The sequence below is a fragment of the Mesoplodon mirus genome (assembly GCF_964341445.2).
Source record: "Mesoplodon mirus genome assembly, chromosome: 7".
Lineage (NCBI taxonomy): Eukaryota > Metazoa > Chordata > Mammalia > Artiodactyla > Ziphiidae > Mesoplodon > Mesoplodon mirus.
This window is the reverse complement of record NC_138983.1, coordinates 2,524,104-2,542,323: the sequence shown is the minus strand read 5'-3', so window position 1 is coordinate 2,542,323 and position 18,220 is coordinate 2,524,104. Positions and strand designations below refer to the sequence as shown.

Genomic DNA, 18,220 nt, shown 5'->3' with positions numbered 1-18,220 from the left:
CCAGTGAGCATCTGCCAGGAATCTCTCCGCATCTTGGAACCAGTTGCTGCATGGTCCCTAATTGGATTTTGCCCTTTTGCACTCTTTGCCCAAAGAAGCAACCCACCCCAAGCCTTCAGTGAACTCACCTGTAGCTCGCTTCAGTATGTGTGTCCCGAATTGCAGTTTCTCTGCTGTTCCCACATAAACTCTATTTCTGGTAACTGGAGTTTGCCTTAGTTTACCTCCTTTCTTTTAGGTTGAAAGAAACCCCAGTCCACACCTTACTAGCCAGGTAACCTTGGGTTAGTCACCTCACCCTTCCCATCCTCAGTGTCCTCTTCCGTGCACTGGGGATGCACCCTCCCTGCTCGAGTTGCTCTGGGTATAAGATGTGGGAAATTGCCTGTCACATGGTGACCTTGCTAGTACAGGAGGTGTTGGAATTAGGTGTGTGGCTTGATTGGGTGGGGAAAATGGGACTTTGTCTGTTAAGCTGGCAGTGACAGCTGCTGCAAGGGAGAGCAGTTGGTGTGTGGGGTCTACACAGACGGTGCTGGTGGACATAATTGTTAGACAGGGGAGACTTTAATTACGCAGCCAAATTGTAGTTGGTTTCAGTGTGTAACCACTTTGGCGGTAGGTGTCCGTATCCATTCCTATTCTTTGACCCAGAAATCCTACAGTCACAATCCTACTATTGCCATATAAAGGATGACTGGGGATGGGAAGCCAGGTAAACTAAGATGTGTTCATGTAGATGTTGTCAGAAGTATATCATAGGGGGGAAAACTTCAGTATTTAACAACTGGTAAAAGGTAAGTGTATTAGCTCTTAAAATGTTGTCATCAGATGTTAATTTGAAGACCTGCCTGTCTCATGTTGTCCATTTGTAATATATGAAAAAGCAGAATATAAGCTTGGGAATCGGACTTCCCTGGTGGTGCAGTGGTTAAGAATCCGTCTGCCAATGCAAGGGACATGGGTTCAAGCCCTGGTCCAGGAAGATCCCATTTGCCGCGGAGCAACTAAGCCTGTGTGCCACAACCACTGAGCCTGCGCTCTAGAGCCCGCGAGCCACAACTACTGAGCCCGCATGCCACAAGTACTGAAGCCCGCGTGCCTAGAGCCTGTGCTCTGCAAGAAGAGAAGCAACCGCAATGAGAAGGCCGCGCACCGCAACCAAGAGTAGTCCCCGCTCACCGCAACTAGAGAAACCCGCGCGCAGCAACCAAGAACCAACGCGGCCAAAAATAATTTATTTATTTAAAAAAAAAAAAGCTCGGGAATAGCCCGGGTGCGGCTGTATGCATGCAGTAGATTGCGGAGGAGCTAAGCTGGGAGGTGTAGGAATTTGGGTTTCTGTGTGGAGTGACTTTGGACTCAGCAGAAGGTGATGGGGACCGTGGGAGGGTTTTTCCTCTCCTGATTTTCATTTGTTTCCTTAAATCATTTAGCTTTTTGAAACATAATGTAACATTTATGTAGTATTTCGGACTTTTAAAGTAATTACAGGGTTTTCTTTTGGAACAGACTTACCTGAGAAGGATGCACTTAAGACAGCTGTAGCTCATACATACCAAGTGGAGCTGTTTCCCAACTGTGAAGCATTATTGTTCTCCTTGAGCCTGAAGCACTGATTAAGGGGCGTGGGCTCTGCTCAGATACCTGAGAATGAGTCACCGACCGGTTGTCGGCCTGAAACCACTCTTCAGAGGGGGGTCTGAAGTGGATGCACTACACATCTAGGACTAAGGAAATGTGATCACCAAACCTGACTGTTTTTAGCTCTGCATTTAGATAGGGCTTTGAAATTGTACTACTATCAAGTTCTATGTAAGTCATAAATGTCTTAGAACCCACCTTTAATATTTATAGGTGGAAAGTCACCTAATCTGGAGATAATCTTTTTTTACATGTCTCTTGTAAAAGTGGGATCATAATTGAGTGTATTACATGATGTTTTTACACAAGTACTGCATCTTCAGTGTAGAAGCAGTAGAACATACAGAATAAACAAAATTTTAAAATCATTCTGTGAGTTAGGGTTTGAAAGACAATGTGAGCACCAGTAAATTCTTTGAATTGCTCTAAAATAATTGGTCTAGCATAAGTGTTCCTGTTTCTGAAACTCATTATAGACATGAGGCAAGTTAAAATGGATGAATTGTCTTTATTCTGAAGTCTGGTCATTTTAGTGCCAACAAGAGAAATTTTTTATGAGTAAATGTGCTTGCACTGAAAGGTGTATAAGTTTTTAATTTGATGAGTTTTGACAAGTGTGTATATGCAAGTAACCAGTACCCCATTCCAGGTCTTGGCATTTCCATCACCCCAGAACAGTCCCTCCTGCCCCTCCTTACGAGGTCCTCATCCCCCACTGAAAATCACTGTGAAAAGAGTACATTTGAAATTTTTTTGTTTGTGAATATTTAGTAATGTGAATTCTTCTTTAATTTGTAGGAGATAAAAACATTCAGATGGCAGATAACAGGTAAGCCAAAATGGACTTTGTTTATTGGAGTTTGAATTTTAGTTGGTGAGCAAGAGGCAAGCCTTATTTCTGTAAACATCATTAGGTGCTCCAGCTGATGGCTTTTTTTTTTCCCTCTGTGTTTTTGAGCCCATAAAGAACTTGCTTTAGATGTGAAAAGTGTGTCATATATTGATACTAAAAACCTTTGTGTTTTTAGAGACTTTGTGTGGCTGTCCCACAGAGCCACTGTGTGCACTGTGTCCTAACAGCTTGGCAGGGTGGCTTTTTTTAATAACGGTGAGGAAAGTATTTCATAGGTAACACGTGTGTGTCTGTAGTTGTCTTCTGCTCAAATCTGAAGTTACTGTGGAGACACCTCTTAACATGTTAAATAAGAAAAACGCCATTGTGCTATTTATCTGTGAAACTTTTTTTAGAGTAATACTTTTTAAATATATTGTTTTAGTTTTTCAGATGGGGTTCCTTCAGATTCCTTGGAAGCTGTTAAAAATGCAAGTAATACAGGTCAGTTCACTGCACATGGGAAAAAGTGAACCGTTGGAGAGTTTGCATGCAGAGCAGGGAGGCTCCTGCTCAGACCCCAAAAGTCAAGTGAATAGCACAGTGCACCTCTACCTGCCGTCTCTCGCCGTTAGCGCTGATTACCAGGCGCTCAGGCTTTTTTCACCTGTGCCTTCTCTTCCCGTGATTATTCTGAAGCACGTCCCAGATATCATATTGTTTTGATATGATCATAAGCTCATAGATATATTACTTTTCCTCCATTTTTAAAAAAAAATAAATTTATGTATTTATTTTTGGCTGCGTCGGGTCTTCATTGCTGCGCACGGGCTTTCTCTAGTTGCGGTGAGCGGGGGCTACTCTTCCTTGCAGTGTGCAGGCTTCTCATTGCGGTGGCTTCTCTTGTGGAGCACGGGCTCTAGAGCGCAGGCTCAGTAGTTGTGGTGCACGGGCTTAGTTGTTCCACAGCATGTAGGATCTTCCTGGACCAGGGCTCGAACCCGTGTCCCCTGCATTGGCAGGCAGATTCTCAACCATTGCGCCTCCAGGGAAGGCCCTTTCTTCCATTTTCAAGTATTTATCTATACTTGTTTTTCCCTCTGAACTGTCTGAAAGCAAGTTGTGGATATTCTGGCTTTTTCTTCCTAAAACAACTTAGTATAAATTTCCTAAAAACTAGGATAAAGTCTCATAACCACAATGCCATTACCACAACCAAGAAATTTAATGTCGGTCCAGTGCTATTAGCTAATGTACAGTCATGTTCATATTTTCCTGGTTTTCTCAGCATTTCTTTTACTGCCGTACCCCACACTCAAATCCAGGGCTGGCCAAGGATCATGTATAGCGTTTAGTTCTGTCCCCTTTATTCTAGAGTTATCCCCCCACCTTTTTTACGCTTCCTCGCAGGGACACATCAGCAGGCTGTGTGCTCCAGCTGTCTTGTAGAATGCCCACACTCTGGATGGGTCTGGTGGTTTTCTCCTCACTAGATTCAGCGTAAATGTCTTGGCAAGACGAGAACATAGGCGACCTGATGGAGTGGGAATGCAGTTAGACCTGTGACGGGGCTCCCAAGAGTGATGACGTGGTGAAGACAGTGTCTGCTGGTCTCTGCCTTTAGGGTCCTTGGAGTAAAGAAGCTGTTGGGCACCCTGTGGGAATCCTGTTCTCCGTAAGACTCTTACATAGGGATTCGGGCACCACTGATGAGCCTTGCTGAATCCGTGATGACATTGGTGGTCACCAAAGGGTCTTTTTCTAATTCTATCAATCTGACTAACATATTACATCTATTAAAGAAATACTTCCCTACTCCCCCACTACCCCATAGACTCATGGATTAGCTTTTTTTTTTTTTTTTTCTTCCCCTGCGGCACGCAGGCCTCTCACCGCCGTGCCCTCTCCCGTTGCGGAGCACAGGCTCCGGACGCGCAGGCTCCGCTGCCACGGCTCACGGGCCCAGCCGCTCCGCGGCATGTGGGATCCTCCCGGACCGGGGCACGAACCCGTGTCCCCTGCATCGGCAGGCGGACTCTCAACCACTGCGCCACCAGGGAAGCCCTGGATTAGCTTTTTGTTCAGTGTTTAATCATTTGCCATCATTATTCTTTTTTTAAATAAATAACTTATTTTATACAGCAGGTTCTTATTAGTCATCCATTTTATAAACATCAGTGTATACACGTCAATCCCAATCTCCCAATTCATCCCACCACCAGCCCCAGCCCCCACCGCTTTCCCCCCTTGGTGCCCATACGTTTGTTCTCTACCTCTGTGTCTCAATTTCTGCCCTGCAAACTGGTTCATCTGTACCATTTTTCTAGGTTCCACATATATTTGTTAATATACGATATTTTTTTTTCTCTTTCTGACTTCACTCTGTATGACAGTCTCTAGATCCATCCACATCTCTACAAATGACCCAGTTTCGTTCCTTTTTATGGCCGAGTAATATTCCACTGTATATATGTACCACATCTTCTTTATCCATTCGTCTGTCAATGGACACTTAGGTTGCTTCCATGACCTGGCTATTGTAAGTAGTGCTGCCATGAACACTGGGGTGCGTGTGTCTTTTTGAATTACGGTTTTCTCTGGATACATGCCCGGTAGTGGGATTGCTGGGTCATACGATAATTCTATTTTTAGTATTTTAAGGAACCTCCATACTGTTCTCCATAGTGGCTGTTTCAATTTACATTCCCACCAACGGTGCAAGAGGGTTCCCTTTTCTCCACACCCTCTTCAGCATTTGTTTGTAGATTTTCTGATGATGCCCATTCTAATTAGTGTGAGGTGATACCTCATTGTAGTTTTGATTCGCATTTCTCTAATAATTAGTGATGTTGAGCAGCTTTTCATGTGCTTCTTGGCCATCTGTATGTCTTCTTTAGAGAAATGTCTGTTTAGGTCTTCTGCCCATTTTTGGATTGGGTTGTTTGTTTTTTTAATATTGAGCTGCATGACCTGTTTATATGTTTTGGAGATTAATCCTTTGTCCATTGATTTGTTTGCAAATATTTTCTCCCATTCTGAGGGTTGTCTTTTCGTCTTATGTATGGTTTCCTTTGCTAGGTAAAAGCTTTTAAGTTTCATTAGGTCCCATTTGTTAATTTTTGTCTTTATTTCCATTACTCTAGGAGATGGATCAAAAAAGATCTTGCTGTGATATATGTCAGAGGGTTCTTTCTCTGTTTTCCTCTAAGAGTTTTATAGTGTCCGGTCTTAAATTTAGGTCTCTAATCCATTTTGAGTTTATTTTTGTGTATGGTGTTAGGGAGTGTTCTAATTTCATTCTTTTACATGTAGCTGTCCAGTTTTCCCAGCACCACTTATTGAAGAGACTGTCTTTTCTCCATTGTATATCCTTGCCTCCTTTGTCATAGATTAGTTGACCATAGGTGCATGGGTTTACCTCTGGGTTTTCTGTCTTGTTCCATTGATCTATATTTCTGTTTTTGTGCCAGTACCATATTGTCTTGATTACTCTAGCTTTGTAGTATAGTCTGAAGTCAGGGAGTCTGATTCCTCCAGCTCCGTTTTTTTCCCTGAAAACTGCTTTGGCTCTTTGGGGTCTTTTGTGTTTCCATACAAATTTTAAGATTTTTGTTCTAGTTCTGTAAAAAATACCATTGGTAATTTGATAGGGATTACACTGAATCTGTAGATTACTTTGAGTAGTATAGTCATTTTCACAATATTGATTCTTCTATTCCAAGAACATGGTATATCCCTCCATCTGTTGGTATCACCTTTAATTTCTTTCATCAGTGTTTTATAGTTTTGTGCCTACAGGTCTTTTGTCTCCCTAGGTAGGTCTATTCCTAGGTATTTTATTCTTTTTGTTGCAGTGGTAAATGGGAGTGTTTCCTTAATTTCTCTTTCAGATTTTTCATCACTAGTATATAGGAATGCACGAGATTTCTGTGCGTTAATTTTGTATCCTGCAATTTTACCAAATTCATTGATTAGCTCTAATAGTTTTCTGGTGGCATCTTTAGGATTCTCTATGTATAGTGTCATGTCATCTGCAAACAGTGACAGTTTTACTTCTTCTTTTCCAATTTGTATTCCTTTTATTTCTTTTTCTTCTCTGATTGCCGTGGCTAGGACTTCCAAAAGTTTGTTGAATAATAGTGGTGAGAGTGGACGTCCTTGTCTTGTTCCTGATCTTAGAGGAAATGACATCAGTTTTTCACCATTGAGCATGATGTTTGCTGTGGGTTTGTCGTATATGGCCTTTATTATGTTGAGGTAGGATCCCTCTATGCCCACTTTCTGGAGAGTTTTTATCATCAGTGGGTGTTGAATTTTGTCAAAAGCTTTTTCTGCCTCTATTGAGATGATCATATGGTTTTTATTCTTCAATTTGTTAATATGGTGTATCACATTGATTGATTTGCGTATATTGAAGAATCCTTGCATCCCTGGGATAAATCCCACTTGATCATGGTGTATGATCCTTTTAATGTGTTGTTGGATTCTGTTTGCTAGTATTTTGTTGAGGATTTTTGCATCTATATTCATCAGTGATACTGGTCTGTAATTTTCTTTTTTTGTAGTATCTGTGTCTGTTTTTGGTATCAGGGTGATGGTGATGGATGGCCTCATAGAATGAGTTTGGGAGTGTTCCTTCCTCTGCAGTTTTTTGGAAGAGTTTGAGAAGGATGGGTGTTAGCTCTTTTCTAAATGTTTGATAGAATTCACCTGTGAAGCCATCTGGTCCTGAACTTTTGTTTGTTGGAAGATTTTTAATCACAGTTTCAATTTCATTGCTTGTGATTGGTCTGTTCATATTTTCTGTTTCTTCCTGGTTCAGTCTTGGAAGGTTATACCTCTCTAAGGATTTGTCCATTTCTTCTAGGTTGTCCATTTTATTGGCATAGGGTTGCTTGTAGTAGTCTCTTAGGATGCTTTGTATTTCAGCGGTGTCTGTTGTAATTTCTCCTTTTTCATTTCTAATTTTATTGATTTGAGTCCTCTCTTTTTTTCTTGATGAGTCTGGCTAATGGTTTATCAATTTTGTTTATTTTCTCAAAGAAACAGCTTTTAGTTTTATTGATCTTTGCTATTGTTTTCTTTATTTCTGTTTCATTTATTTCTGCTCTGATCTTTATGATTTCTTTCCTTCTGCTAACTTTGGGTTTTGTTTGTTCTTTCTCTAGTTCCTTTAGGTGTGAGGTTAGATTGTTTAATTGAGATAATTCTTGTTTCTTTCTTTTCTTTTTTTTTTTTTTTTTTTTGAGGTAATTTGAGAGAAGTTAGGAAGAAAGATCTTGAGGATTAGGTGGATTACTAGAGAAAGGCACCTGCTGAAAAATGCTCTAGGTAGGGAGACATAAGAAAACATAAGATATTTAATATTTCAGGTTGATATTGTTGGCGTGTTGTAATTCTTATCCATTATCCTGAATCTTTCATTTACAAAATGCTAATAATAATAGCTGGTTTTAGTTGATTTCTTTGTAGAAGGGGCGTAATGAAGAAAAAGTCGGGTAGAGAGAAAAGAGCAATTGCAGAAGCAATGATAGATAAATAAATAAGAATATAGTAGGAGAAGGAATTCAGAATTAAAGGTGCCTGGACAGTATAAATTCCTCAATAATTCTCAGCAATAATGAAGAGAGTGCTGGTTTCACACTATATGTGAGCTATTTTAAGTGGATATTAGAGGAAGATTTGGGGCTACTCAGGATACCCAAAACATCTGACATCTATCAATCATCTTTGGTACTAGTTAGGGATATTAAGCACAAAATATTGCTGTGTTACAAAAACTGATAATTTAGTGTAATACGAATGTAAAATGAGGTAAGCAAAAAAATAATCTTTTTTTCTGTACCTCACAGTAAGTAGCATGTGGACTTCAAATTAGGCACATCTAACTGGATTATCACACTGAGAGAGATTATAAAATGTGCTTGTCTTAGCTCTGGTTGCTATAACAAAGTACTAGACTGGGTGGCTTTAAACCACAGACATTTATTTCTCATAGTTCTGGAGGCTGAGAAGCTCGAGATGAGGGTGGCAGCATGGTCTGGTTCTGGTGAGGGCCTTCCTCCTGCCTTGTAGGTAGACGGCTGTCTTCTTGCTGGATCCTCACATGGCTGAGAGAGAGGAAACTTTTCTTGTTTCTTGAGGTAGGCTTGTATAGCTATAAACTTCCCTCTTAGAACTGCTTTTGCTGCATCCCATAGGTTTTGGATTGTCATGTTTTCATTGTCATTTGTCTCTTGGTATTTTTTATTTCCTATTTGATTTCTTTAGTGATCTCTTGGTTATTTAGTAACGTATTGTTTAGCCTCCATGTGTTTGTGTTTTCTACGTTTTTTTCCATGGAATTGATTTCTAATCTCATAGTGTTGTGGTCAGAAAAGATGCTTGATATGATTTCAGTTTTCTTAAATTTACTGAGGCTTGATTTGTGACCCAAGATGTGATCTATCCTGGAGAATATTCTATGAGCTCTTGAGAAGAAAGTGTAATCTGCTGTTTTTGGATGGAATGTCCTATAAATATCAATTAAATCTATCTGGTCTATTGTGTCATTTAAAGCTTGTGTTTACTTACTAATTTTCTGTTTGGATGATCTGTCCATTGGTGTAAGTGAGGTGTTAAAGTCCCCCACTATTATTGTGTTACTGTCCATTTCCTCTTTTATAGCTGTTAGCAGTTGCCTTATATATTGAGGTGCTCCTATGTTAGGTGCATATATATTTATAATTGTTATATCTTCTTCTTAGATTGATCCCTTGATCATTATGCAGTGTCCTTCCTTGTCTCTTGTAACATTCTTTATTTTAAAGTCTGTTTTATCTGATATGAGTATTGCTACTCCAGCTTTCTTTTGATTTCTATTTGCATGGAATATCTTTTTCTATCCCCTCACTTTCAGTCTGTATGTGTCCCTAGGTCTGAAGTGGGTCTCTTGTAGACAGCATATATATGGGTCTTGTTTTTGTATCCATTCAGTGAGCCTGTGTCTTTTGGTTGGAGCATTTAATCCATTCACGTTTAAGGTAATTATTGATATGTATGTTCTTATTACCATTTTCTTAATTGTTTTGGGTTTGTTTTTGTAGGTCCTTTTCTTCTCTTGTGTTTCCCACTTAGAAGTTCCTTTAGCATTTGTTGTAGAGCTGGTTTGGTGGTGTTGAAGTCTCTTAGCTTTTGCTTGTCTGTAAAGCTTTTGATTTCTCCATCAAATCTGAATGAGATCCTTGCTGGGTAGAGTAATCTTGGTTGTAGGTCCTTCCCTTTCATCACTTTAAATATATCATGCCACTCCCTTCTGGCTTGTAGAGTTTCTGCTGAGAAATCAGCTGTTAATCTTTTGTGAGTTCCCTTGTATGTTATTTGTCATTTTTCCCTTGCTGCTTTCAATCAATTTTTTTTGTCTTTAATTTTTACCAATTTGATTACTGTATGTCTCGGCATATTTCTCCTTGGGTTTATCCTGTATGGGACCCTCTGTGCTTCCTGGACTTCGGCGGCTATTTCCTTTCCCGTGTTTGGGAAGTTTTCGACTATAATCTCTTCAAATATTTTCTCGGGTCCTTCCTCTCTCTCGTCTCCTTCTGGGACCCCTATAGTGTGAATGTTGTTGCATTTAGTGTTGTCCCAGAGGTCTCTCAGGCTGTCTTCATTTCTTTTCATTATTTTTTTCTTTATTCTGTTCTAGTGTATTTTTCATTTCAGTTATGGTGTTGTTCATCTCTGTTTGTTCTTTAATTCTTCTAGGTCTTTGTTAAACATTTCTTGCATCTCCTCGATCTTTGCCTCCATTCTTTTTCCGAGGTCCTGGATCATCTTCACTATCATTATTCTGAATTCTTTTTCTGGAAGGTTGCCTATCTCCACTTCATTTAGTTGTTTTTCTGGGGTTTTATCTTGTTCCTTCATCTGGCACATAGCCCTCTGCCTTTTCATTTTGTCTGTCTTTCTGCGAATGTGGTTTTTGTTTCACAGGCTGCAGGATTGTAGTTCTTATTGCTTCTGCTGTCTGCCCTCTGGTGGATGAGGCTATCTAAGAGGCTTGTGGAAGTTTCCTGATAGGAGGGACTGGTGGTGGGTAGAGCTGGCTGTTGCTCTGGTGGGCAGAGCTCAGTAAAACTTTAATCCGCTTGTCTGCTGATGGGTTGGGCTGGGTTCCCTCCTGTTGGTTGTTTGGCCTGAGGCAACCCAACACTTGAGCCTTCCCGGGCTCTTTGGTGTGGCTAATGGCAGACTCTGGGAGGGCTCACCCCAAGGAGTACTTCCCAGAACTTCTGCTGCCAGTGTCCTTGTCCCCAAGGTGAGACACAGCCACACCCTGCCTCTGCAGGAGACCCTCCAGCACCAGCAGGTAAGTCTGGTTCAGTCTCCTATGGGGTCACTGCTCCTTCCCCTGGGTCCCCATGCGCACACTACTTAGTGTGTGCCCTCCAAGAGTGGAGTCTCTGTTTCCCCCAGTCCTGTTGAAGTCCTGCAATCAAATCCTGCTAGCCTCCAAAGTCTGATTCTCTAGGAATTCCTCCTCCCTTTGCCATACCCCCAGGTTGGGAAGCCTGACGTGGGGCTCAGAACCTTCACTCCAGTGGGTGGACTTCTGTGGTATAAGTGTTCTCCAGTTGTGAGTCACCCACCCAGCAGTTATGGGATTTGATTTTGTTGTGATTGTGCCCCTCCTACCATCTCACTGTGGCTTCTCCTTTGTCTTTGGATGTGGGGTATCTTTTTGGTGAGCTCCAGTGTCTTCCTGTTGATGATTGTTCGGCAGTTAGTTGTGATTCTGGTGTTCTCGCAAGAGGGAGTGAGCGCACGTCCTTCTGCTGTACCATCTTCCCTCATTGTCCACCATTCTTCTTTCTGGTGTGCAGATTGTCCCATTTGGCCAGTGGGGTCCCTTTAAGCTGGCTTCTGTGTCCTTTTGCTGCGTCCCCATCCATTTTGACTTCTCTCTAGCTGTGTGGCACAGGCGATGTTCCATTTTCCCTTGAACTTTCCTTTCCCCAGATCTGGAATCTACATTTATGCAAGGAGGCCTGTATCTTTTAGTTGGGACAGAGATTTAAAAATCAAAATATAAATCCCATCTGCCATTATTCCTAGACCTTTCAGTGGCCAGAGCTAGAGATGTGTGTTTGTGTATATGTTTAGTATTTACATGCAGTTTTGTATGTACACAGTTACATGTGTTTTGTACACATACATGGTGCTCCATGTTAGTGGCTGGGATTGGAGTTAAAGGTAAAATGAGTGCCTGCTCGTTGTGTTCAGCTTGCCCGCATCGCTGTCTTACAGAAGGTGGGGGAGAACTCTAGGTCTGCGCTGCCTTTTGAGTCGGGTGAGGGCCCTGAGTTTGGGTTTCCGTACAGTGTTGCTGAGAGGGAATCTTTTCAATACAGAGCCTGTGCCGCGAGCCAGGTGTGAGCCAGTCTGCGGCACAGCTGACCTCCCTCTCAGCGTTGTGTTTGTTCTTCGGGAGTCGGTACGGTGTGTGTGAGCTGTCGAGGTCGCAGGGCAGAGGGGCAGGGGCTCCTGGGAGGAGGCAGGTTTGGGCAGGAGGGCAAGGTGGGTGAAGGTGGAGGCAAAGAGCGCCTGGAAGGTCTGGTGCCCCCAGGGAGCTGGTGGGAGTCGCGCTTTCCTGAGCTGGGGCACAAATGCGCACTGATTGACTGAGCCACAGGCAGCTTGTCCCCATCCTTGGCTTCCGGGAGGGAGGTAGACTGCCTGAACTTAGCAAGTGACAGTGTCCCCACTGGGGACACCGGGGCTTCTACTGCTGAGGTGAGGAGCAGAGCTCTCCAGGCACCCTCGGTGTATTTATCACCATCCGCTTGGGTGAGTAACAGAGAGTATCAAGTGCCTTTACAGATAAAGAGTTTTGAAACAGATGTTTTTAAGAAGCTACTTGCTATATTTACAAATTAAAGTAGATAAGCAAAAGTAGTAGATAAGTGTTTGTGATTTTCAACTCTTGGCTCTCGTGGGGTGGGTGTATTTTAAATTTTTTGGCTTTGTTTTTTTTTTAACTCTTAATAGAAAAGCTCGCAGACCAGGTGATGCAGAATCCTCAAGTTTTGGCAGCTTTACAGGAACGACTTGACAGTGTCTCCCATACTCCTTCAAGCTACATCGAGACGTAAGTATGCCGTGAGTGAGAGGACGCAACTTTAAGAAACAAAGAAAAAACCTCTCCTGGTTCCTTAGACTAGGAATAAGTATGTTTTTCATTCAGTAGACCTTGCCTGCTGAGAGCCAGGCTCTGGGGTCCCGAAGGTGAGTGCTGGGGTCAGAGCCTGGTAGAGGCTACAGGCCTGTGGCCAGGGTAGTGCGGTGTGTCAAGTTATGGGCGCGTGTACGGTGCCAGCCTGTAGGGTGAGAGGCCTTCACAGGTCCCATGAGCAGGCAGACTGGGGTATCAGCAGGGGGCGGAGGTACAGGCAGATGGGGGCGGTGCTTTCTCTTCATTGTGGCTCCTGGTTCGCTAAGAGACCCAGTCCTGCCCAGCTCACCTACGTGAGCCTGCAACACCGAAACGTGGCTTATTTGGACGAGGTCTGTGTCTTGGTTGTACTGCACAGTGAACACCACAAGGATGCCCACCCTTCAAGCCCTTGGACTGCTCTTCTCGGGGCCTGGCTGTCTTCCTGCGGAGGGATGAGCTGCTCCGGGCTTCCCTCCTACAGTCAGTGCACGGCTGGGTTTCAGAGTGTCACCCCGCACACATACTGGCTGTCCCACGCGGGGCTGGGGATGTTGTCACAGAGGGGGGCACGCTTGGGGTCTGCTCTGCCCGTAGAGAGGGTTCTTTCGGGGGGTGACCTAGTGGGGAAGGTTCTGTGAAGTGTTTGCAGACTAGATCAGTGGGGCGTGGTGATGCTGGGTGCAGGTAGGAGAGCTGAGCGTGGGTGGTGGTTTCTAGTTTCTGGCTTCAGAAACCGGGTGAATGGGGTGGCATGTGCTGAGAGGAAATGGGGGAGGGGAACAAGGTTTTGTGCGATAGAATTAGTTCCCCGTTCCATGCTGTACGTGACGTGCCTGTTGTGGGGAGGAGAATGGTGTGTGGTTTGGAGGCTGGCTGGGGAGGATATCTGGGTTCCGTTGGCCTAGAGGTCCTTGTATTTTTACTCCATTAGGAAGATTTGAAAGTTAGGAAATAACGTTAGGTTGTGTGATTAGTGTAGAAAAGAAGTACAGATGTTAATGTATTCAGTGTTAGTAAATTCTTACTCTGCTTTTTCCTTGTTCTCTCACTAGCAATAGGTTCTAGAGCGGTTTCTGTAGTTGGCAGTCTGTGGTGAAGGACCTTTGTCCAAACTGAGGTTGCCATGGGTATGATTATACCAGGACAGGGTCCTTTGTGATTCAAGGCTTTTCCACTACAGTTGACCCTCTGTATCCACGGGTTCCCTGGATTGTGCATCTGCAGATTCAACCAACTGCGGATCAAAAATATTGGGGGGAAAATTTTCCAGAAAGTTCCAGAAAGCAAAACTTGAATTTGCCGCACGCCAGCAACTATTTACATAACATTTACATTGTATTAGGTATGGTAAGCAATCTAGTGCTGATTTATAGTATATGGGAGGATGTGCTTAGTGTGCAGACACTATACCATTTTATATAAGGGACTTGAGCATCCATGGATTTTGATACCCGCAGGGTTCTGCAACCAGTCCCCCTTGATGGCTGTGTTTTCTAAACCATGCTGTGCTTGGAAGCTGCCTGGTACTGTATACCATTAGACTAATGCCAGCCCTGCCCTTGAGGAGTCAGCCCACATGGAGGAGGACTCAGAGGGCAGGACCCAGGCCCACCAAGGGGGATAGTGTGGGTCTTTGTGGGGCCCAGGTGTCTGCTCTTTTTTTTTTTTTTTTTTTTTTTTTTAATTTATTTGGTTGCGCCGGATCTTAGTTGCGGCAGGCGGGCTCCTTAGTTGCGGCATGTAGGATCTAGTTCCTGACCAGGGATAGAACCTGGGCCCCCTGCATTGGGAGAGCAGAGTCTTAACTAACCACTGCACCACCAGGGAAGTCCGCAGGAGTCTGCTCTTTGTTCCAGATTGTGACTAAGGGCTTCAGGTTAAACAAATGATTTTAATGGGTTTAAAATGTTTTTTTCCCTTCTGATTTATAAAAGTAAGGCATACAAACTAAAATGTTGCTTAGAAGGTAAGAAGTATCAAAGGGCTAAGGAGCTGGTAGTTGTCTGACTCTAGACTAGAATGCACGCCTTGTCTCTGTTGTTTCTGGTTTTTCCCTCGCTGTGTCAGCAAGAGCTTGTCCTGTGGTGCTGAGTATTCCTTGAGGACATGGTTGTGGACAGGCCCTGTTTTAATTCTGCTCATCTTGTCATTGTTCCCAGTCTTTCACTTTTACAAATAATATATCACTGGTCACTCCAGCACATAAACATTTGGTTATTTCCTTAGGATAAATTCTTAGAAGTAGATGCAAAGAATATTTTCAAGGTTCTTGTTTACCCTTAAGAAAGATGAGTCAATTAGAGGGCCTCTGCCCTCAGCCTCATCAAACCTGGGAATTTTAAAAATTTTCTTCTCTCTTTTATTTAAAAAAATTTTTTTGGCTACACCTCGAGGCTTGCGGGATCTTACTTCCCCGACCAGGGGTTGAACCAGGCCCTCGGCAGTGACAGTGCAGAGCCCTAACCACTGGACCGCCAGGGAAGTGCCCCCTGGGAATTATTTTTTAATTGCCAATTTGGTAAGGAAAAGACAGCAGTTCTTTTAAATTTACATTCTTGGGCTTCCCTGGTGGCGCAGTGGTTGAGAGTCCGCCTGCCGACGCAGGGGACACGGGTTCGTACCCCGGTCCGGGAAGATCTCACATGCCGCGGAGCGGCTGGGCCCGTGAGCCATGGCCACTGAGCCTGCGTGTCCAGAGCCTGTGCTCCACAACGGGAGAGGCCACAACAGTGAGAGGCCCGCGTAAGGCAATAAATAAATAAATAAATAAATAAACATTCTTTTCGATATTTCATGAGATTGGACCTTTCTTCCGTATTTCATTATTTGTATTTTTTGTGAATTATCTTTCAGTTTCCTCCTCCTCAGTTTCCTCTTCCGCCACCACCCTGCTTTTGGTGGGGGGGGCGGGGAGGTGGTGTTTGTCCTTAATGATTTTTAGGAGCTCTTTTTCACGGTAAGGGTGTTAATTCTATGTTAACATTAATTTATTTTAGTAAAAAATAAGCATGCCACCTTATTTTGCAGGCATATGGATGTTTTATTTTTTATTCCCTCTCTTTTAGTTTACCCAAAGCAGTAAAAAGAAGAATCAACGCACTGAAACAACTTCAGGTGAAATGCGCTCATATAGAAGCCAAGTTCTATGAAGAAGTTCATGACTTGGAAAGAAAGTATGCAGCATTATACCAGCCTCTCTTTGACAAGGTAGGGAACTCTGTTAGTAAACTTAATTAGTATATTTCAGAAAGTTCTTCAGGCAAAACATCCAGATGTACCCAGTGAATCATTGAATGTTACTTTTTTTTTTAACATGTTCATTGGCGTATAATTGCTTTACAATGGTGTGTTAGTTTCTGCTTTATAACAAAGTGAATCAGTTACACATATACATATGTCCCCATATCTCCTCCCTCTTGCCTCTCCCTCCCACCCTCCCTATCCCACCCCTCTAGGTGGTCACAAAGCACCGAGCTGATTTCCCTGTGCTATGCGGCTGCTTCCCACTAGCTATCTGTTTTACATTTTGTAGTGTATATATGTCCATGCCACTCTCTCACTTCGTCCCAGCTTACCCTTTCCCCTCCCAGTGTCCTCAAGTCCATTCTCTATGTCTGTGTCTTTATTCCTGTTCTGCCCCTAGGTTCTTCAGAACCACTTTTTTTTTAGATTCCATATATATGTGTTAGCATACGGTATTTGTTTTTCTCTTTCTGACTTCACTCTGTATGACAGAGTCTAGGTCCATCCACCTCACTACAAATAACTCAATTTCGTTTCTTTTTATGGCTGAGTGATATTCCATTGTATATATATGCCACATCTTCTTTATCCATTCAGCTGTTGATGGACACTTACATTGATTCCATGTCCTGGCTATTATAAATAGAGCTGCAGTGAACATTGTGGTACATGACTCTTTTTGAATGATGGTTTTCTCAGGGTATATGCCCGGTAGTGGGATTGCTGGGTCGTATGGTAGTTCTATCTTTAGTTTTTAAGGAACCTCCTCGCTGTTCTCCATAGTGGCTGTATCAATTTACATTCCCACCAACAGTGCAAGAGGGTTCCCTTTTCTCCACACCCTCTCCAGCATTTATTGTTTGTAGATTTTTTGATGATGGCCATTTTGACCGGTGTGAGGTGATACCTCATTGTAGTTCTGATTTGCATTTCTCTAATGATTAGTGATTTTGAGCATCCTTTCATGTGTTTGTTCACAATCTGTATATCTTCTTTGGAGAAATGTCTGTTTTAGGTCTTCTGCCCATTCTTGGATTGGGTTGGTTTTTTTTTTTTTGTGGTACACGGGCCTCTCACTGTTGTGGCCTCTCCCGTTGTGGAGTGCAGGCTCAGCGGCCATGGCTTACGGGCCCAGCCGCTCCACGGCATGTGGGATCTTCCCGGACTGGGGCATGAACCCGTTTTCCCTCCATCGGCAGGCGGACTTTCAACCACTGCGCCACCAGGGAAGCCTGTTTTTTTTTTGATATTGAGCTGTATGAACTGCTTGTAAATTTTGGAGATTAATCCTTTGTCAGTTGCTTCATTTGCAAATACTTTCTCCCATTCTGAGGGTTGTCTTTTCATCTTGTTTATGTTTTCCTTTGCTGTGCAAAAGCTTTGAAGTTTCATTAGGTCCCATTTCTTTATTTTTGTTTTTATTTCCATTTCTCTAGGAGGTGGGTCAAAAAGGATCTGGCTGTGATTTATGTCGTAGAGTGTTCTGCCTATGTTTTCCTCTAAGAGTTTGATAGTGTCTGGCCTTACATTTAGGTCTTTAATCCATTTTGAGTTTATTTTTGTGTATGGTGTTAGGGAGTGTTCTAATTTCATTCTTTTGCATGTAGCTGTCCAGTTTTCCTAGCACCACTTACTGAAGAGGCTGTCTTTTCTCCATTGTATATTCTTGCCTCCTTTATCAAAAACAGGGTGACGGTAGGTGCATGGGTTTATCTGGGCTTTCTATCCTGTTCCATTGATCTGTACTTCTGATTCTGTGCCAGTACCATAGTGTCTTGATTACTGTAGCTTTGTAGTATAGTCTGAAGCCAGGGAGCCTGATTCCTCCAGCTCCGTTTTTCTTTCTCAAGATTGCTTTGGCTCTTCAGGGTCTTTTGTGTTTCCATACAAATTGTAAAGTTTTTTGTTCTAGTTCTGTGAAAAATGCCATTAGTAGTTTGATAGGGATTGCATTGAATCTGTAGATTGCTTTGGATAGTATAGTCATTTTAATAATGTTGATTCTTCCAATCCAGGAACACGGTATATCTCTCCATCTGTTTGTATCATCTTTAATTTCTTTCATAATTTCTTTAATTTCTTATAGTTTTCTGCATACAGGTCTTTTGTCTCATTAGGTAGGTTTATTCCTAGGTATTTTATTCTTTTTGTTGCAGTGGTAAATGGGAGTGTTTCCTTAATTTCTCTTTCAGATTTTTCATCACTAGTGTATAGGAATGCCAGAGATTTCTGTGCATTAATTTTGTATCCTGCTACTTTACCAAATTCATTGATTAGCTCTAGTAGTTTTCTGGTAGCATCTTTTGGAT

General features: G+C 42.7%; 1 protein-coding gene across 14 annotated transcripts in view; it reads left to right on the top strand.

Moving 5' to 3' along the window:
* The window catches only part of NAP1L4 (nucleosome assembly protein 1 like 4), a 64,924-nt gene that overhangs the window by 18,709 nt on the left and 27,995 nt on the right, over positions 1-18,220 (top strand). For all 14 annotated transcript variants that reach the window (XM_082629551.1, XM_082629559.1, XM_082629558.1 and 11 more), the window contains 4 exons: positions 2,443-2,473; positions 2,922-2,980; positions 12,503-12,602; positions 15,734-15,875. In XM_082629551.1, the coding sequence (XP_082485677.1) occupies positions 2,443-2,473; positions 2,922-2,980; positions 12,503-12,602; positions 15,734-15,875 (332 nt within the window). The remainder of the gene's footprint in view (positions 1-2,442; positions 2,474-2,921; positions 2,981-12,502; positions 12,603-15,733; positions 15,876-18,220) is intronic.